Consider the following 22,621-nt stretch of genomic DNA (forward strand, 5'->3'; position numbering starts at 1 on the left):
CTATCCTGTAGGGGAGAGTTGTCCAGACTCCTGGACTGAGAAGTGGAACTTAGGCAGAGCCCTGAAGTGTATTGGCCTATGGAAAAATGCTCAGGGGACATGAGTTGTATGGCATTTAGCTATCTTGCATCCAGCTGTGATGAGTGTATCAACATACTCATGATCTCTCCTCTGATGAAGGAGTATTTGTGTTATTAATTCAGCATAAATATATAATTACGATTATTTAAATCAACAATAAGGTGCCAACTATAAGCTGAATATATAATATAAATTTACATAAACAAAAAACTATTTGGTGCTATATGGGGGAAGACTGTTGGAGAAGGAAGCAAGCAGACCTTTTTTGTAGGTGTAGTACTGAAAATCATGGAAATAAATTTAAGGTACTTGACGTGCTGTAACTACTTGTCATGCATTTTTATAAAGTAGCATGTTCCCGAGGAGCAGAGAAATAAGCAGTAACTGCAGCTGGAGTTGCAGTTTTGGTGTCTGGGTAATAAATAAGTACTCATCATCATTGTGGATTGCACTACAGATTTGTGCTTTGAAGCTTCTTGTTGGTATGTTTTTTGTTGATTTTACCTTTGAAAACAGCAAAATGCTTATGCTATATGTCTGTCCTACTAAATTATGAAAACGTGGGTGATTTTACAAGAAGCAATGATAATATTGCAAACCAGTTGCTCTTGGAATTGAGAAAATTTGTGAGCTGGTATATTATACTATCAATAATAGATTACAATCTTAGATGACTGTCATCACAGATGATAGCAGTGATTCTTGCTGTATGTTTATCTATAAATAGCATTCCACTAGACTACAATTTACAATCCTATTATCTTGTAATAAAGAATAAGAGGAGACAGTTAAAGTGAAAGGCAGTAAATTTAAAGTCAAATGGAAAAGTAATTTTTTCACACAGGGAAGAAGCTAACTATTGAAATCTCTGTCACAGATCACAGAACCAAGAATTTAGCAAGCTTAAGACTTGATTGACCAGAGATATGTGTCTGCAATAAATGACACTTGCACAGCATCTTTAAAAGTCTTTTCTTTAATACTTTTAACTGTTTTTTACTTAACCAAATAGCCACTTAAAACAGGTAGCCAATAGCATTATGGTGGTGTTCCAACAAATGAAGAGATATTAAATGCTACTTTGCCAAAGTTGAGGAGATCTGGATGAAGGCTGCTAAAGTGGGCACATAAATTTACCTGCTAATGTTTTATGTTCCCTCCTGGAGCTCTGTTATCAGTCACTATGGGAGCAGCAGTTCCTGGGCCCTTCTGCACCTATCACCAGAATCTTTCCCATCACTGGTGTTCATCTCTCTTGCTCTCTTTTTGTCACAGATAGGGCCTTTTGGCTTTTAAGCCTTAGCACAAATTAGCTTGAACTTCTTCTATTTATAAAAGGGAAATGGTGTCTTTGGGCTTGCAGGAATTGTGGGGTGTGTGTTACTACACATCTGTTGTACACTTCCTTGCAGGGATTTGAGTAGAATGGTTGCCTTTGTAGAAACCTCTTAGTAACCAAAATGGGTTATGCAAAAAGCATCTGGCTTGCACACAGAAATGCATTGTAGCCATACTTGCTTATTGTTTGATTTCTCTTATCCTTATGCCTGTTAAAACAAAGATTAATGGAGGTTATAATAACAAACCAAACTGGGGATGCAGTAAAACAACATATCTGTATTGACAGCACTCTGCACTCCACTCCAGGTTCAAAATATAAAAAATGCTTCCTAGCAGAAATGAATGAAAACCTCTTATTTCATACCTAATCACGAGAAATAGCTGATGTAAGGAAGAAATTTACCAAGAACTTTTCTTAATTCAATTCAGAAAATTGGGATGAAAGATGGGAGTAATTTGTTAGGGTAATGTGAGAAGATTTCAGCATTACGTGACCATTATTTTGAAGAGACATTGTCTAGCTCAAAAAAAAGGTAACACTGACTGAAAGGCATTACATTTAAAAAGAATAATAGGACATGGAGGTTGATGTAGTACAAAACCAAGCCATAAAAGCAATGGTTATCCATAACAGACAATAGAGCCATTTGGAAAACTATATGATGGATGAAATTGAGAACTCTTCTTGTGTGATCTCTGACAGCTATTACATATCCTTGATAAAAACAGTAACACAGTGAAAATCAATTGTTTGCATATCTCTCATCATGTGAGATTCAGTAAGTTACTGGCTTTATCATACCTCAGTTTCCATCCATGAAAAGTGGCAAGTAAAACTGGTCAATGTTGTAAGGTAATTTGAAATCTGTGGAAGAAAGCTTTAAGGAGGTGTTACACAGTTATTTTAACTTTGATTGAATCTGCTATCTTCAAAGTTTAAACTGTGCTTGGGTAATTTTAAAAGTGAATGGCAAATGATTGCAATGCTAATGAAACCACATTATGAGAGATTTACAAAACTTTAAGGTGTTTATTTCTTTTATTTAGGGTCAAGTTGTTTTCAGAAATGGAGAGAGGATGGGAACCATCAAATTTACACAATTCCAAGGTAGGTTGCAAACAATTTATTTTTCATTATATTTATTTATGCAAACTTGTATATCAGTTCATTTTGTTTCAGGATATTTTTAATATGTACAAATATTTTGAAAAGGAACTGCTTGGAAGAAGTAACAAGATACTTGAAATTTTTTGTTACCTGTTTAATATACCATGGTTTGAACCCTGGGTGCTTTGAGGTATTCCCAGATATTTCCAAGAATTTTTCTAGAAGAAAATCCAGATACTTATGGAAACTACTGATCTGTAACAGCCAACAGTTGCTGGAAAATCTCTACTGGTCAGCTAAGCATCCACTTCTTAGTATAGTATACTTATATATATAGTATATATACTTAGTATATATAAGTATATATACTTATATATACTTAGTATAGTAGTTTCTGAAAACCAGATCTGAAGAGGAATTTAGAGAGGAATTTTGCTGTTAAGCTCTTTCAAGTTAGTGTTTGTGCTCTCTGAAGACTAATTTCCAACATTCTGGAACTGCTTGCTAAAAATTGTGTCAGGAGTCAGTCCCTCAGTGTGCAGAGAACACAAACTGCTGGCACCATCCCTCAGAGGCAACACACAGAGCAATTCTGCTTCATCCTCTCAGCCTGGGCTGTTCCTGCAGGGAATGGTCTCCGCAGCAGAGACCACAAATGCAGCTGTGAGGATTTGTGAAGGGTCATTTGCAGCTGGGATGAGGTGCTTGCTTGCAAGTTTTCTGCAGAAGTGGTGATTCATAGAAGACATGTTATAGTGTTTTCTACAGTTCATAGAATGTAATTCATGGTTTTGTTCCTAGGCTGAGGCTGAGATAAAACTGGAGAGGATTACATTTGAATGGTCTCGTGAGAGTAGTAGTGAGAAAGCTGGCAAATCCTTTTCAGACAATGTATCAGAAAGAAGCTTGCACTCCCTTTGTCTACAGGAGATTGCTTTAAACATAATCCTGCTGACCAAGTTACAAAGGCTGATCCCTTAAACAAAAATTGTCTGCTGTATGGGCATTATTATTAATGAACAGCTATGTACTTGTGGTATCTGTTACTCGTTCTAATTTACTGAAGCAATTTTTGGGATTGCTCTTGCCTTCACCACTCTAACTGATCCTATTAACTCATGTTCCCTGAAGAACCTACTGAAACTTTGCAGATGTCATCTCATGGTAATATAATTTAGAAATTCTTGCTCAACCCTAATTATAAATATTGATTGCTTTTTGCTTCTTCTTCCTTTTCCAATAGCTTCCCCCCATTTTTTCACAGTTGCAGTGTTTACAGTTACATGAAAGAATCATGAGAAAATTCTGCCAGGGGAATTTTACAAGAGGTGTTTATTTGTCAGAAGTCTGAAGGAGCCCTTATGCATTATGCCTTAGGCAGCTGTGTGTACCCTTCTAGAGCATCTGAGCAAGGAGGAAGTTTGACACATTCCCTGTGTATGTTAAGGATGTGATTGGGGATCATGGGGAGGTGCAACACGTATCTTCTGAACTAATCTGGAGGAGGAATAGAAGTACAGGATAGCTGATTTCATATAGATTTTTATTTCCAACCATTGAAATTGAGTTTATTTATAATGGTTCATTTTCACATCAGATGCCATTTAATATAAATGGTTTTACCATCAGTTGAAGTTCTGTTTGGTCAGTAAGAACACAGGAGACAGCTGCCATATTTTAATACCTTTCAATTAGAAAATTACGATTTCAGAACTGATTTAATCACATACTTGGGATTCTGTTCATCAACCAAAGGTTTCCAATTAACCTACAGGAAAAAATAACCTGTGAGTCCTATGATGAAATGCAGAAGAGCTGGATTATTTCTCATGCAAGCAGCAGTCTGTCAATACATCTGAAGCCTGGTCTTAAGTGTGGTTTAGTGTCTTATTACTGTTGGAAATTAAAAGAGTGAACAAAAATTAGATGAGAAATGAAAATAAGGAACAGTATAACAATGTAGGTGAAAGTAATCTATCCTTGTTTAACAACAACTTGTGTTCTAAGTATTAATAATTTTTTTTTCCGTTACTCTGTAATTGGTATTGTTTTTATACAAGGCTCTTACATTCAATATTGTGGTATAATTGTAGAAATTATTAATTTGTTCAAAATAACTATTGGTTAGGAAGCTTTCTGAAACATTCACATTAACTTTTAATAAATCTTGAACTATTGGGAAAGTTCCTAATAGTGGAAAGAAGTTAATTAAATCCAGTACTTAAAATGGTAAATGGGCTTTTCTTGCTGTTCCTCATTTGCCAGGGTAGGAAATCAACTGGGAAGACTCAGGAGCTTCATTTTCTGTTCTTTGCTGGAAACTTTTGTGTTAATGAGACTATGTGCAACATTTTGGCTATGGAAAAAGCAAACAGCCATGTCTGCCAGAGGCAAGGGAAAACCAGCCTTTGAGGGTTGTGAGGATAACTGCCTGACACGATGTGATGAAATTTTGTATAGCTGGTTTAATTTTGAATCTAGATATATTTTTTCCCAAGCTCGCACTAGTCGTGTCTCCTTTTCAGCTTCTGTGCAGCCTGTTAGTTTTGCAAGTGGTCAAACAGATGGTGCCAGAGATAGCTGTGACCGAACTACTTACTGCTTCATAGATCATGAATATCACCCAGGAATTATTCTATATGCAGCACAGGATACAAAGCACATGTAACAGTGTTTTTTTTCCCTTACCTTACTGGCAAATGAAGAGCAGTCTATCAGTCTAGCTCAAATATCCAAGTGATGTTTGAAGCTGGTGTCCTTCCAAATAAATAGCAATCTTTCCATAGGTGCAATGAAAGGACTATTCTCCTTTTTAAACATGTAATTGAAGTAGATGGCCAAAATCTTTTGGCTAGTGAGAGCTGAAAGAGGGTCCTGGCAACTGTTGTGTGCACATCAAGGAGAACGGAGGGCAGCAACAAAACTGAGATTGTAGATTAGCTTGATAGAGGAAGCTGCAAGAACAGATACATAACTGTCCTTCAAAGTGTTTCTCTTTGGCAGATCTTTTCTGATTAATCTGACTGGAGCCTAAAAGGCACCTTGCTTTCAGTCATGTTCCTATTTCTGTCAGGCATTAGAGAAAACCTAAGAGACTTCTGTGCTGGAATAGATTCAAATGGAAAATTAAAGTTGAATTGTAAACAATTACCATTGAAATGTGCATAAGTCATGATTCTTGTAGATAGGAACAAAAATCTATAGTACTTAACATTGAAAAAAACATAAAGAAAGTGGATGGTCACTTGCTGTGTGTTTCTGAAAATGTGTTTCAGCTCATTTAGCCAGGTAATATGGTGCTACGTTTGTCAGTGTTGAAGGCTGATCTGGGTACCAAGCAGAGTGCGAACACAGCTTTTCAAGTGTAAAACTGTTGATCTTCTTAGAAATTCTGGAGTAAAAGCCCCTCTTATCTGAGTTTTAATCAACAGAAACAGAGAATCAAATACCTACCCTACAGTCAAGACCAAGGTAAATGAGAATCTAGGGTTGGTTTTCTGGAGCCTCAGTTCATCTACTCAGTTCTGACAAGAACTAAGCACCTGTCCACAGCTGCTTCAATGAAGGAGCAATTCTCCAGAATCACCTGCAGCTTGTTCTCCAGGGGCATCAATCCAGCCCTGGAAAAGTTTCCAATTATTGTTCTAAATACAATCCAGCAGACTCTTAACTACTTTTGATTGTTGTTTCTGTAAGGGTTCATATAAAAAATGAGACTAATTGACTTTGAATTTTTATTTTTTTATTTAGCATCTATCCAGTATATATCCCACAAAACCAGTTTGTGGGTCTTCCTTCTGTGATAATATAGAAAGAATGTAATCCAACAAACAGGAAGTATTTAGTGACATCACTGAAAATACAGTTTTCAAATATCTCATGTCATATATCTGGAATCTGTGGGATCAAATATCCAGAATCAGTGGATTCAGATTTTTCTGCTTGTACAGCATATTTACAAGACGAGAATAAAATATCCTTATAAATATTACATTTTTTGAAAGATTAGGTAGTACTTTGGAATAGCTGAATATAGGGGAAAAGTGAGTAGATAATTCTGCCAGCTAAGCAGAATTTGAATAGCGAACAATAAATAATCACTAGTGTCATGTAATGACCAATAAAGTTGTAAAACAAACTGCCTGGTATTTATCCTGGGCAGCTGGATTCTTCTGTAAAGGATCACTCTATCATTAAAGACTATAATTTTGCACGTAAAAAAAAGGGAATTAATTAAGGAGTCAGAAAGCTTAGTTCTGACACATCCTTACTGGAATGCCTGACTGCAATCACAAAAATGTATGTGGTAGTCTTCTTGGTGTACTGTATATATTCCATGTTATCTGAACATGAGTAGTACAGTTAGCCATTCATATCTTCATAGAATCATAGAAAATACCAGGTCATCAAGGATCTCCTGGTCCAAAAGGAGATCTTGGCAAAAGCACGGTCTAGATAAGATGGCCCATCACCCTGTCCAGATGAATCTTAAAAGTGTCCAGTGTTGGGGAAACCACCACTTTCCTAAGAAAATTATTCCAATGGCTGATGGTTCTCATTGTCAAAAATTTTCCTTAGTGAGCACTGTTGGTTTTTTTTAGCTTAGTGATCAATTAATCCTCTTGAATTAAGTCTGTTAAGCAGTGCCCTTGGTGGTTTGTAGCAGTGCTCTGCACACCACACTCATGAATCCCCCCTCAAATTCCCCCTGACCTCACCCTGAACATGCTTTTTCAGCTCCAGGGCAGTTAGTGGTGACTATATGGAACCTTTAATAGGTCCCTCCCAATTGGAATTCCCGTAAATAACAGTTTTCTGCATGCTATTAGATGTTTCAATACCAGTTCATCCTTATATTCTGAACTGTGGTATACAAAATCCCAGTGGTGCTCTCCTGTCTTTACAGCTCCTCATTTAGAAGGCTGATTCAGTGAGTATTTTAGGCACTGCATTTCAGTCACACTACCCCTGCAGAACACCACTAGTGCCACTTCCCTCTTTTGTTGGCAGTGTCTTTTCTTAAGCAATTTGCGATGGTATCATCTGTATGAAACTACAAAGTGTTCCCAAAACTGATTTAGAGTCCCATTTCAATGAAAAAGAATAGCCTCTTAATATGGACAGGTACACCAAGTAGAGTCCTGAAAGGGTGTGCCTTGAATCTGGAGTCATGGAATGATGTAATTACTGATTAAGAAGATGTGCTAGAATGTGTGATTATCAAATGTATAATGGTCTCTGAGGGAGCCAGCAGGCAGAAGGGGGACCAGACAAAGATTCAAAAAGCTATTAACAAACTGCGGAAGTAATCAGGAAAAAAAAGAATGCAGTTGATTTAGGTCAAATGCCTGGCGCTACATTGGGAATAAACTGCTGTATAAATACAAAATGGGCAACAATTCAGCAGGCTGTAGTTATACATAAAAAGAACTAGGGGTTAGAATGGGTCACAGGCTGAACATTAATAGGCAAACAAGTGAAGAGGTAAAAAAACAAAAATTGTGTACTGTCATGTATAAATAACAGTATCCTTTTAATCTACCCAGTGCCAAAAGGCTACAGCTAACTGCTTTGTCTAGTGCTGATTGAAGGAAAGTGTGTGAAGATGACAGAGGACTGAAAACAGGCCTCATTATAAGAGGTCCAGGCTGCTTAGAGAAGATTAAATACATGATAATTACTGCTAAAACATTTGCTTGTCCTGCCCTCATCAGCTGGCTGAGAAGTAAGGGATTTAAATAGTAGCAGTGCAGATTTAAGCCAAAAATTAGGAAAATCTCTCTAATGAAACTTGTATTTAAACTCTGGAAGGTGCATAAAATTGCTGCCTCTGGAAGTTTCAAAGTTAAACAGAACTCTGAAGTGGCATACCTGTATTCATTATGCCTTGAGACAAACAGGTGCCTTTTATTACATCTTGAGGTCTCTGCTAGGCCAACTGTGTTCAGTTTTAAGCTGATGCTCCTCTACAGTGTAGATTATGTGATTCTAACACTGTTTACAAGAATCTGTCCACTGGATGCTACTACATTTGTTGTATTTCTTTAAATTGTTTCTAGTAAAAGACATAAGATAAGCATGACACCTTAGACTGATGGCTAGGTAATTTGTAGGGATGAAACACTGATTTAATTCCTCTTCCAACACTGATTCTGGTTTTGAGGTTTTTTACCTTTAGTTTAAATCTTACTTGAATGTAAAATGCCCAAGTAATCTTTGGAGCTTGGATCTATTAATAGGTTGGAACTATTCATATGTTACAGTGTCAGGCCCTCTGACCCTTTTGTCTTCTGGTCTATCAGTCTCAATTTTTTTCCCTATTGTTGTACAAGATTTTTAAGAGGACAAATAATGAAAGTCATGTATAGCATGGTCATAAATAGAAAGAGGTGAAAATGACAGTTCTGCTCAGGCAGAAAGTGAATTAAACATGGGATTTCCAAAGTGTATGATGACTCTTCTAACCATTTATATCTAACTAGGTACTATATGTAAGGGAAGTGCTGCACCACCCCTTCTGCTGATACATTTTAAAGAAGGAATTCCCCATCCTTCTTGGCAGAAAGAGGTGAATCCTCCTCCCCCAACACATACACATACACGTGCACATGCTAAAATAAAAACTTACTGATAATTAAGAAATCTAGCAAGATACAGAATTTACCTCCTGGCAATCAAAAACAGAGAAGTGAAACTTCTCCCTTGTCTGTACATCAAGCAGTGGGATTTGGAGTGCCAAGATTTTGGTATTGCAGTGCCTAATGCTGCAACACCTGATTCTGTTTGGATCTGACCATAGTTATTTGTATGCCTCATGCATGAAGAATTGAATTATTGGGTCAGATAATGTGTTGTCCAGCTCAGCATCCATTTGATGGTGGATATTGAGGGAAGGATATGGCGTGTTTCACTTATGGGTAGGTGTGTCAGAACCGGCATATATAGAATTATTTTTTCTCTATTATACACTTTCAGATCCCAAAGGCAAGCATTTTCATGACTTTTAGAGCTGGAGGGTGTCTCTGGACCATCAAGTTTAACAGTGGCATGTGAATTTATCCTCTATCAAATAATATCCTTCATGAATCCATTTATACTTTTGGCCTTCAACACATCCAGTGGCAATGAGTTTCACAAAATAATTATGCATATAATGATTTAAGCCCTTCCATCTGTTTGTTTGTTTGTTTGTTTAAAACCAGATATCTCACAATTTAATTGGGCATACCCTGCCTCTTGTAATGTGAGAAGCAGTAAATGATTGTCTTACTCACTTTCTTCATATCATTCATGTCTTACAGATCTCTTTTATCAATGAATCTCTTTGAAATGCAAGGCCTTGTCCTTCATTTAAAAGCTCATGTCCTCATCTCAAAGCTGCTCTGTAATTCCAATAAACCTCTACCTCTTCTGATACCCTTATTCCCATTTTGCAATGGCATAATGAGAGCTACACATAGCATTGAAACATCCACCTCCACATATCACACTGCTGAATGACCTCTCTGTATTATTTTAACTGTGTTCCCAGTATTCTGTTCTACCCCATTCATCCCTCTTTGCCTTTCTCATCACCAGTGAGCACAGCACTAATGTTTTCAAAGAACCCACCACAGCAAGTCGAAGGTCTCATCCTGGATGCTATTAATTAAATAGTACCAATCACTTAGTCTGTTTACCTGGTATTATATTTCTCTTGTATCTCTGTAACTTACTAGCACTGAACATCACCTGTCATTTTATTATCATTGTCTCATAGTCCTTTATACCAGTCCCCTGTCAAATGAAAGCATAAAAGAGATTATATTTTTATGTGTTCATAACTGTTGTTCCTTTTTATTGTTTGATTTTTTGGAACACATTTCCTATTTGATTTATCTTTTTTTTTTTCCCCCCCTGTATTTACTAGCAATGATGTATTCCCCTAAGACAGTTATTCCTCTTGTATTGCACTGTATTGGTATTATTTAATCATCATTGATATTTTTGTTTGTTTGTATAAATAAACACGAAATATTGTATTGAGATTCAGGTACCTCAGTTGAGCAGGTGCACTGTCAAACTGGAGAAAGGACAGATAAGAGCAACAGAAATTGTTTGGGCCCTTAGGGCATTATAAAGAAAGATTAAAGGGATTAAGTATGTGGAGTTGCTGGAGTCACTTGATCATCTGGAACAAGCAGTATTGTGTGAGGATATAAATTGCAAGGCCAGGGAGGGTGCACGGAAAGGATACAGCTACTGGTTGTCACGGCAGCTTATTTTGTTTTCCTTGTGCTAGCTTTAAGCTGGTGAACTGGGTTGCTGCTGGCAGTGTAGCAAGAGTAAAACAGAGCAGACGGTAAGCTGGAAGTCTGCCAAGGAGCAGAACAAGCATTTTGGTAGGTAGCCTTTCCTTTGGGAGCGCAGCCATGGGAGAACATAGCTTTGCAGCTATCAGCATTCAAGCCAGCTAGTTTAGGCTAGCTGGGCCCTTCTGTGCCACCCAAAGTTGCAGTAAGCAAGAGGGAATCGTTGCAAAGAGCTGGATTCACTGTTTTCCCCAGGCCTGAGAGGCAGGCACCTGTGAGGAGCAGGGGAGACCTATTTATCACTCTGTGGCTGTGCTTTATAGAGCAGTTCATCCCTTGAGAGGTGGTTTGGACTGTGAGAATAATTATTACTGAGACATCCACACAAGTTATAGAAATACCTGATTTTTTTAATAGAATTCCACTTCATTCTGCATGCTCTGAGGAACTGATTAGTCGCTGTCACTGTTTCGTGCAAAATTGTCTTAGGGGCTGTCTAAATACCAAAGAAAAGGACTAAGTTTCAAAAGTAACAGCAAAGAAATAAAGTTGGAAAGCAACAGAAAATAATTTTACAATAATTAATCTTTACAGAAGTTTGAAGTATCCAGCTTCAGAAAGCTGACAGAGATCAGTACTCCACTAAACCAATGCTGTCTGAGAAAGACCTACAAGAATTGTCAGCTGTCTTCTTCAGAGCTCTCCTACTTTTTACTGCAACTTTTTTTTTTTTTTGCAATCAGTATTCAGAGCTCTATCTCTACTGGAGTTAACTCATGTGGATGTTGCATTTCAGGTGATGTACAATGCTGTCCCACCTCTTCACCACCCAGACCTCCTCATCTTTTGAAGAGAGACAGAGTCTCTCTTGAGGGCTGCTGAGCCACCCCGACGTACTGCTCTCTGCAAAACTGTGGCTGGCAAGTTTCTCTCCTCAGCATCTTGGAGAGATACTTTTTTGCTTCAAGGTGTTGTAATACAGTTTTTATAGGGGGATAAAGAGCCAGAAGCCTCACAAGAAATCCATCATATTATGATACATATTATCGGAAAATATTTCATTTCACGTAATTAATAGAGGATGTAGTCTATTGCAATTACACCATCCCTGACCTGTAGTTCAAATATTTCCACAAGAGATACAAACCCATGAAACAGGACAACTTTAATTCTTAATTTGTGGAAATGGAGAAAATTAAGTTTATCTAGGTCACTAAAAGGACATTCAAACAGAGAAAAAATGAATATTGTTTAGTAGTCCACTGTACCAGCACGTAAAGGTTTCTGTAGTTCTAGGCTAGAGATACCGAGAGAAAGTTATAATGCCTGACGGATCTCTAGGTCAATAGAATTTTATAACAAAGAATATTTGAAAAAAAAATCCTTTTGACAACTGCCTCTGGGATGGTAAGCAATATTATCACAGTGTTATAAGAAAACAAAGATGACAGGTAGACCTATCATAGATAAGGGAAGTGAAAAAGGAACACTTTTTAAAACACAGTGAAGATGGGTTTGTTCCCTGTGTAGGTGATAAAAGGCAGTTGTGAATCCTGTGCAGCACAATTCATACAGGTCTTGGTATTAAATCTTTGAGACCACAGGAACAGTATTAAACCAGATATTAGCTCCTTATCAAGGGCACAAAAAGATTTAATTGCTTTTCAGATGTACTTGTCCCTCTTTCTGCATCCTGATCATTGTTCAGTTATCTTCTGTTATTACAAGTGCTAATTTAAATTTAAGTCATAGCTGATTATTGTATGACATACAGTGATTGTGCTGGAACCTTGTTCTCTAAGCTGACATTTTAGTTTCTGTAAAAACAATCTGTTTCCATACATCATCACTGGAACCCAGTTCAGAAATGAAAGAATTCTGATGTTGTAAACACAGTAACAGAAAAAGAGCTTATGTAATTATTATTTTTAGGAGTAGAAAAACTGCATTCAAGTTTTTTTTCTGAATGTCTGACCTTAAGTAACACTACAGCAGTACAGGTGTCATTTTCAGGCTTGAATCACATAGGTATATTGAATCTGTTATATTTCTGTGATAAGCATCTCTCTGTTTATTTTCACTGCATCTTGCTGAATTGCTTGAACACTAATTTATCAACCCCAATTTCAAAAGAAATAAATTGGGGTTGCCAGCTCAGGATATAGTAGCTTTCCGTATCTTTATTTCCAGTTCCAGACCCTTTGTATTTACGTAAGATGACTGAGAGCAAACTCATTTTCCAGAGATCCCTCTTCCAAACTGTCATGATCCGATAATGCGATACATGGAGATTCTTTGGGATCCTGCCAAGGCAAAATTAAGATAATATAATATTGGGTGCACAAACAGACTTTTATTTAGGTACATATCAGCTGGTAAGTTACAACTCTATGTTTGTTGTAAGCTTATAATAGATGAGGTAACTAACCCTAAGCTATAAAGGAGAAAGACCAGGGAAGGAAACAAAGAGTTCAAGTCACCACTAGAGCTCCTGCTGGTTGGTCTTGTAGTAGAGGAAAGGTGGTGGTCTGGTCCCAGGAGGCATTTTGAGACTGGCACTTTTCTCTTTTAAACAATTAATTTCTGGGATACCCCATGGCAGCAGTCACCCAACCACTATTCCATCTTGCAGTGACAATTCTTTATCACCTCCTGAATTCCTTTTGTCCAGTTATTTGTATAGGCCTCAAGTCTCCTCTTGATTAATTCAAGGCCTGGTTATCCTTGGATCTCCTTGTTCAGTGCTACCTGTGACACCAGTTGTGGGGGGCTTACAGTTATCAGTTGAGTAAAACCGGTTTGGTTGGTTACCCAGATGTGTCTTTGTTAAACACTGCTTATCTCTTGGATGTCTCCAGACAACCACCAGACACCCTGAGTGTCTGAATACACTATTTATCTCCTGGATTGTATGAGACAAGTACCATATATCCTGAATGTCACACAACCCTGGGAGTCAAAAAACCCCCATATATTTAGTACTTAGGCAAAACATCTTCAAAAAAACTCTCTGTGGACTCTTATGTCCCCTTGCCAATGGAACAGAAGGACTGGGTCATACCTTTCTTACTCTTGAGTTATTGATTCAAAAATTAAAACCAAAGGGAGAACATGACTAAACTATTGAGAGAAAAGTCTGCTTAGTATTCTACCCATCCATCTTGGTATTTGTTATCTTCAACTGGAGGGCATGTATAATTTTTTCCTTTAATGATAATGGAGGACATGGTACAATTTCTTCATAGTAAATTATTTCATTAGATAGATCTAGTACATCTACCTGTAAAGCGATTTCACCACAGATGATTTAGAAGTGTTTTAGTTCAAACTACTGCCAGAATGAAAAATGCATTGAATTAATACTGTATATGTAAGAAACAGGGTCAGGCAGAGGAATAGGGAACTGTGGTTTGTACATAAAACTATGATCCCTAACCACTGACACAAAACTGTTTGATATTTGGCTGTATCCTCACTTTATTCCTCCCCCCTTTTTTTTACTTCTATGCCATGGACACATTTTTCCTTCTTGAGCTGTTTTCTGCATGTCCAGTTCAGAGCTATCCAGGCCATGCTCCACCTTGACAGACTGTGTACAGTCTTTGCTTGTTAATCACTTGTGTAGGAGCATATATGTATAATAATTCCCTTTTATTTTACCAGATCTGTGACTTGCCTGATCTGACTAGGTGGACTTAGAAGTCCGACCTGACATGAGAAGCAGTGGAGTACTAGCACAGCCTCCCTGTCAGTATGTAGGCCACTGCAAATCATCCTGGGGCTACTCATAAGGGCTAGTTTGAAGGAAAAGAGCAATAACTCACTGAAAGGGTATGCCACAAGTTGCTCCTGCACAGCTTGCACATCAGCTTTTGCCCTGAGCAGGCTGGATAGCTTGTCCCTGGGAAACATAGGTTTCCATCTATCATAAAACCATGGTGGAGCTTTGTCTCAATTAAAACTATGCTACAGGTCTCAAATTAATAATACAGATTCCTTGTTCTGGCCATTTTAAAAGGTCTGGTTATTTATAAGCCTAGTGAGGCAAGTAAATCCACATTCTGCCCTGGACGGCATTAAAATGGAAAGCTGAGTATGCCAGGGGAAGCAGATTCCTGCGGTCCTCAATCTGCCCATTGGAAAGAACATATATATACACCCAAATACTTGAGCAATCAATTTTACTCTTTTACAAGACTACTTCTGCCCCATAAGTTATAGGATGAAACCACAGAGAGTTTGGTGGACTGCAGGAATGTTGCATGTCCATAAAAACCGGCAACTCCAACAGGCTCTTGAATACAAAGGAAGTGCTTCTTGCATTTAGAAGAGAAAATAAGGAGTTGCTCCCTGCTCACAGCAAGGGGACCTAAGGCTTCCTCTCATTCTGGCCCTTCAAAAGGTCAGTGCAGAAAGTGTTATAACACAAAGTGATTTTAACCTGGTTTTGCTAATGTGACATTTGGAACGCAGTTGCAGTGGTGTGATGTTACAGCAGGCAGATGCTGTGTTGTGTTGGCAAATGGCAGAGAGCCTGATAAAAAGGAAGAAGTTATTCACATATTTAGTCGGTGCTTCCCCCCTCAGAAGGGAAAGACTGTGAAAAGCCCTTGAAGTGTGAATCACAAAGGTCAGTAAATACATGAAGGGCTTGTTGAATTTAGAGAAGGTAGCAAAATTTTTGAAAAGTCATTAATGGATTTTCACACCCAGAAAATGTTAACTAGGATTTAAGTTTGCAGTTGTATGTGGAAGTTATAGATCATCAAAAGCTTCTTAACTGCACATATCCAGGTTTGATAAATTCAGCTGACAATCTGAGTGATAACCTGCAGTCAAATGCTAGATTATTGCCTGTGTGTTACAGGTTCATTTTTCAGCACTCTAGGCCTATTTTAATCACTGAAAGCCTTCCAAGTTTCAGGTAGCTTTAGGCCAGCTGACGATGTACCATGATGGCTGAGATCACTGGTGTACATAGCTCAGACTGTGGGCTGGCTCTGTAATCTGTGGGGTTTACTGCAGCGTGAGGTCTGGAAAGGACTCTGGGCTCAAGAGTCATAAATACATATACATATGCCCTATGGATATAGAGTGCCCTACTGATTCCATGGACCAGCAGATAACTAGAATATTTCATCCCTCCTCTGGGCTTGAATTAGACTTATGCATCTGCTTCCCTTATTGATTCATTTTTCAATATGTTTTTTAACCAAAGTTCACTATTATTTTTTAGCTCTCCTATTATCACTCTACACCTATGGAAGAGGCTGGCTAAATGTAAGAAATATAAAATATAAAATATTAGGGGTAAATAGAATTGAGTTATAAGTCCTATCTTTCTAAATCACTTAGGCATTTTGAAAATGCTACCCAAAATGGATTCTTCCCAGATGGAGCAAATCTGAAACCTAACTGTTTTATAAGATGAAGTAGTTGGAGACATTGGCTTTGTAACTGAAGACCTGAACATCTAAGCAGTTTTCCAAGCCTTTCTCCCCTTAGACATTCGTTGTGATTGACAAAAGAGATCTTGCCAGAATAATGGTAATGTTTTCTTGGTCTTTTACTGCACTAAAAAAAAAAAAAAAAAGTGGTCAAGATAAAAGCATTGCAAAGTTCCTCAGCTCTGCCTTGTGTAATTCTGTGTTGAGACTTTCTTAGCATGAGATCCTAAAATGAAAAAAAGTTTATCTTAAATGATCTGTCAGGTTCCATTTATTTGCTGTAGTTGGCCTGAGGCTCTCCCATTTAGCAAAACCTTGGCTGCTCTTGCATAGGCAGAGGAGTAGGAAGAAGAGGTTGGTTTTGCTTCCTGCAGCTGCACCCGTACAAAGCAATTCAACTAGTGTCCCTGGTGGGACTTCATATCCCATAGGGCCATGGGCAGATGTATTGGAAGAATGACTTGAGCCTTAACAATCTGCATACATGCCTTGTGCTGGGCAGCAGATACCGGCAGAAATGTGCACTACCCCTTTCCTGACAGATTTGAGGAACTCTATGCAGCCTCCTTCCCTCAAACAGCCCTGAAATAGCCAGACACAGGCACCAATGGAAGGTGCTCTCATCCCAGGGGCTGCTGCCAACTATGGACTCTTGGCATGCACTAAAATGCTTGTTTGAATTCCAGAATTTGCAGTATTTTCCTGAACTACAGGTAACTACAAGCTGTTGAGGCAGAGGATGGTGAGAAAAGAGGTGTTTTCTAGGCTCTAGCAGTATCTGTTGCTTTATTCTTTCATTCAGCTCACAAATATTTGGACTAAAGAGAACAGGTGTAAAAGTGGCTCAGCAGTATCCTTCATTACAATATAATTGATTTAATGACTGTCTGTTATTTACACTCATTCAATCAGTATTCATTTCAGATGGCATTTATATTCTCATAATTTTGGATAAATTTAGACTGAACTATTCTGAAATGCTTTATTTAAGACTAGGTATATTTCATTTGCTTGCTTTCCTTTCATCTTCTTGGCTTTGCAACTATTATTAAAAACAAGCAAAAAACGGGGAGACGGAAATGAGAGAGTGAAATGTGACATTTGCATGTCATAAATCATGCACTCGAAAACCAGCAATTACAGGATCAAAGGTAAAAGCTCACAAATATTTTTTCCTTCTATTCTTAAGTATAAATTGACTAAATGCTGAAAATCTCTAGCAATTTAAAAGCTACAGGCAGCTGAGGTAAGCTCATTCAAGGTCCAGATAAAGAAACTGGAATGCTCTATGCTGACAGAGCCAACTTTAACTAGGTAAAAGATTAGGTCATAGAGTGGCTTCTTAGTCACTTTGCATTAAGAAAGTCAAATTCTGTCCCTGTTTTACATTGCTCACGATGGAGATGAAAACAGAGAGTTGAAATGTTTCATAATGTTACTCTAATTCGGTCAAATGGTTTGTCACTTAGCATTTACAAATAGTTTCTTGACTAATATAGAAACCGGAAAGCTGCACAAGATGGGCAGAAAGGAAATACAAACTACAGGGTTTTCTGAATTTCCCTTATGTCAGTCTTTTGCATTCATATTTGTTGGTATCCTTCCAAAACAGAAGACTGCTAGAAAAACAGATCTTGAAAACTAGATTAAATTCTTCCTTTGGTAATAATGCTAGACACTTTACAATTGGTTAATTTTTTTAGAAAAAGTAGTGTTGCACATACATTGTTGTCTCTGTCCCAGCATAGACAGCATTCAGTATGCCATCTCTGTCACCAGCATGTCTGTGTTTTCCACTCTTTGTAGAGGGCCAGTAGCAAATCAGTCCCTGAAATAATGGTAAACTCCTTTGTGATTTCCCTAGAATATTCTCCAGTGTATTCCCTTTTCTCAGATGGCATCAGTTTGCTCGGAATTGTCCCCATCTGAGATTTGTGAATTGCTGTTCAAGAAATTGCCACTGATTGCCTAAACAAAAAGATGTGGTTGCCTCTTAAGGTCTAAAAGAGAAAGAAACTTTCCTGCTTTGTATGCATGGTAGCTTTCCCTTTCTATACTACAATTTAGCTGCCATTCTCAAGGATAGGATTTTTTACTTTAGTCCATACTTAGGAGGCTAGATAAAGATGTTAGAAAATTTAGATTAAATGCCAGCAAAATCATTGGGTAAGTCTATGTAGCAGTCAGGCAGTAGAACCAGCTGCCAGGAAGGTTATGCCATCTACATTTCATTTTTCAGAACAAACTAGCCTTTTTACTACTAAAAGTTATGTTAGATAATTAATTCTGTTGGGGTGGCCAAGGACAAACAAAGCTGAACAATATATGTTTCTCCTTTTTATCTGGAATTATTCTATAAATTGTGCTGTTCTGTAGAAATCAATAGCTGATCTGTTAGATGAATAAATCCCAGTCAACAGATAAAATATAAATGGAGCTGAACTACTCTGAATTGGGTCAAATTGCATTGGAAATGGGTCAAGCCTTTAGGAATCCTTCCCTTCTGTTGATTATAATAAGTGCACAAGGTTTAAAACCAGCTTACTGGTTTTAGTCAGCAATAGCTTACGGTATGATGAATTACTGCTATGTATATAATTACTTTAATTAAGCAGTGCTTTATAAAGATGGTATATAGTACCATTGTAAACTCTGAGCCTGATCCAGCAACGTTCTGAGTAGATCTTGAAATGTTAAACAGGCACTCAGGGCTTCCAGCATCAGATGCAATCAAACTATAATCTGACAGACAATGCAAAATACTTTGTTCTGCCCATGGTTTAAATATTCGTGTGGGGCTGTATCTGATTTTAATTGTTAAGGTATTGCTCCACAGCCTATTTTGATCTCATTGTATATAATAAAAAACCTGAACCATTGTTAATAATAAGTACCCAATTATAGAAAATATGTTATTGAGGCATGTGAAATACAAATCCTGATGTCCTTGAAGAGATGTAGATATGCCAGGCAGAAAGTCTGCTGCAGTGCCTCCTCACACAAGCATAAATGCAATAGTGTGCATAGAATTTAATGTTTGCAAAAATGCCTGTACAGTTAATCACGTTACTTTCAAGGTTTTTTCAGTTTTGTTTTGGCTTTGACACATGCACGAACTGACTGTGCTTGCCAGGTGAAAATGATCTTCCAAGTTTGGATGATAAATTTGTTTTATTCAGTAACTGAGTATTATGGAGTCAATTGAAAGAGTTTTTAATTGTTAAACCTTGCTATATATTATCAAGAATGTGGATCTTCAGAGCTGTTTTTCAGACATTTGCCTGATCTTAAACTCCCTGCTGGCCCATGTTGGCATTAGCATTTGGGTGCTCCTGATTCACACTAAAGTATGGCACATCTAAGCCCTAGCACCTCAGGTCAAACTGAGTAGTTTCTTACATTCGTGGGTGGTATGCAGTTCCAAAGTAGCGTTCTGTTGCAGCTTCTGCAACAAGTCCCTGTGCCTAGTAGGCAAAGCATCTACATTAAAGGTGCATAAATCAGATTTGGTTCCATCCTCTGCTTGATGTGAAGCAGTGATTTGCATTGAAACTTCTCATTATTCTGAAGTTACTGAACTGCTCCTAAGATGTATCTGGGGGGAATCTCTTAAGTCTTTCATGCCCAGTCTTTTTTGGTATGTATAATAGCTAACTATTAATTTACCACAGGGAAAATACAAAGTTGCAGTCCAGGAGCTAAGCATTCATCTAGAATGGGGGAGAGCTGAGTTTATACCTATAATCCAGATAGTTCAGAGAAGGAATTTAAACTTTTATTTATTGTATCTTGAAGGAGTGCTACTGTGACTGACCTGTGGGGCAAAGTGGAGTTAACTTTCTTGTCACAGAAAAGTGTTGGGTCAGTTCTAGGATATATTTGCCCTGTTAGTTATGCCCATATTTATATTTTACCTCAGTGCCTACATTTTTATAAGCCCCATCATTGAATCTCTTAGCCAACACAACTGGAAACAGAAGTGGAAATTCCTTAACTTGTATTTCAACATTCACAGACCTTTGAAGTGCTTCCTTACCAGGATAAGCTAAACAATTAGCTTGAACTAATTCAAACCGCAGGAACTTTCAAGAAATAGCCTCAGTCCAAACATATCAGTTCAACAGCAACCATCTTTGGCTGAACTCAGATTCTATTGTTTGACTCAGATTCTGTTGTTTGTATGCCCGCTCTATTTGTTCAGGTTTAACTGATAGCAGGATTTTTTTTTAGGGTTTGTTTGGGGTTTTTTTTGGTGAGCAGGTATTGTTTTCTTTAGTGGCTTTTTCGCAGACATTTCTTCCAGATACTTGTTCTTGAACTCTTTTCAAAGCTATGCTGCTACACTTGATAAATATGTGTGTAAGAAGGGAATAATATTAGATCTCTCTTTTCATTCTTTCTTTGGTAAGATGGTCATCTCAGATGAAATCTGTCTCACCTCTGATATCAATGAAAAGTGAAGTAATTTACCCAGATATTTGCACCTGGGCAAGTTGTCTTGGTCCACAATGAAGACAGATACAAGTAAATCCAGCATAAATCTCAATCTTATCCTTAGCTATGTGTCTACAGTAGACCAAGCAAATAATGCTCTATAAGGAGTGTCTTTTTTCTTCATCATCTTGACAAGGAGCCTGGACAACGTAGCAGAAATATAGAAATCTACACCATACTCATTGAAGTTTGGACAGATGAATCCCACCACATCTTATTATAACTAATTAACAGTGTAGTGGCTATTAAAGGGAGGAATTAATTACAGTAATAATAATGAGCTAAATCAAGCATTTTTCAGTTGCCTGTTCTGTAGGTTTGAAATATGTACTCACTATTTATAGAATAAAGTTTAAATAACCAATTTCACACACTTACTACTTACTTGTTTTAGGTCTTACAAAAATACCTTGGTGCTGCTGAAGAGTAAATCAAACAAAATTAACTGTAAATTTGAGAACACAGCATCCTTGCTGAGAAAGCTCAAACTGGTTTTTTCAGTAATGCCAAATAATATTAAGATTACATTAATTTTAGTTTCTTGCTCAAGCACAGTAATTTGGAGAATGAAGTAAATCTGAAGACTAGTTCCTCAGTGCAGGACTGGTAGGAGTTTCACCCTAAATGACATATTCTAGGATGACAAGGGAAAAAAGGAGACACTAACATCCTAACTTACATTTGTTGCATAAAGTTTTCTTGTGCATGCAAATCATGGTAAACTCCAACCAGTTGCACCATCCATAAATGGCAGCTTTCAGCAAGATCACTAGTGCCAGGTTCTCGTGCACTTCTTACCCTCTCCATGGCTGTGTCCTGAATAGGAAGATCGATCTACAGGTGCAAAGGACTTTTGTTGAGGTTGTGCTTCAACATTGTAGTCTGACTTTACATGTGGTTGGGAACTGGAATTAATTTCAAAAAATTGAGCCTATTAGTTTTTTAATAGACAATGGTGTGAGAAATTATTTTGAATGTGTATTTCTGATGCCAAACCTCAGTTGTAACTGAACAACCTGCAAAATGGTGAGACTTTCTTGTGTGTTGGAGCTGATGTCTCTGAGCAGCCTTGCGGGATATATCATCTCAGGCTGTTGAGTTTAGTGCTAGAATGAACTTTAGAGCACAGGAATTGTTAGTGTCATACCTGGGCTTTGGAGACTTCGTGGGCTTCCTGAAGCACCTCTCTGATTGCTTGTTGTCTTAGACATTCTGGACAGCTGTGGCTGACTTTGTCCTGTTGTGGTGCTACTTGCTGTTCAGTGCAGTAAGCCAAAGAGTTTGGTATCAGCAGCATAGTAGCCTGATTTCAGGAGCTACCTCCTGTGTCTCTCTTATCAAATTTGTTATTGACACATAATATTTTTTCAATCATAGCTCTGCAGCAAAAAAACCCCAACCAAACACTGTTTGGCTGTAAATATATAATTTTAATTTTTTTCTCTTCTGCAGTAACAGTTTTAATTTTTTATATTTGTTAAAACAGTTATTATTACTAAATATGACAATCCTGTTTAATACCTGGGAAGGTGATCTAAATATAAAAAAATTGTTATATTTTGCACTTTTTGGTTTTGCTTGGCCAGCAAATAAAGCTGCAAGATTAATTTATTTAGTGTGAAAAGAAAAAAATATTTATACAGTAATGAGAGTTTTAAGTTGATTTCCTTAATTCATTTTTTATTTCCACCAAAAAATAAAATATTGAGAGAAATTGTAACTTGATTTGGAGATAGTCTTTTCAAAACTGGCTTTAAAACTCTAGTATTTGTAATTGCTATAAGAACTAGAGTAATATAATTTTAGAAAAATGTCATCTGAACTGGCATGCTCTTAGCAAAAATTAGTTGTGGTAATTC

At 37.5% G+C, this 22,621-nt stretch overlaps 1 protein-coding gene across 1 annotated transcript in view; it reads left to right on the plus strand.

Moving 5' to 3' along the window:
• The window catches only part of GABBR2 (gamma-aminobutyric acid type B receptor subunit 2), a 476,938-nt gene that overhangs the window by 271,411 nt on the left and 182,906 nt on the right, over nucleotides 1-22,621 (plus strand). The window contains exon 8 of the mRNA XM_051609256.1: nucleotides 2,470-2,530. Within this exon, the coding sequence (XP_051465216.1) occupies nucleotides 2,470-2,530 (61 nt within the window). The remainder of the gene's footprint in view (nucleotides 1-2,469; nucleotides 2,531-22,621) is intronic.

This window comes from Apus apus, chromosome 2 (assembly GCF_020740795.1).
Source record: "Apus apus isolate bApuApu2 chromosome 2, bApuApu2.pri.cur, whole genome shotgun sequence".
NCBI lineage: Eukaryota > Metazoa > Chordata > Aves > Apodiformes > Apodidae > Apus > Apus apus.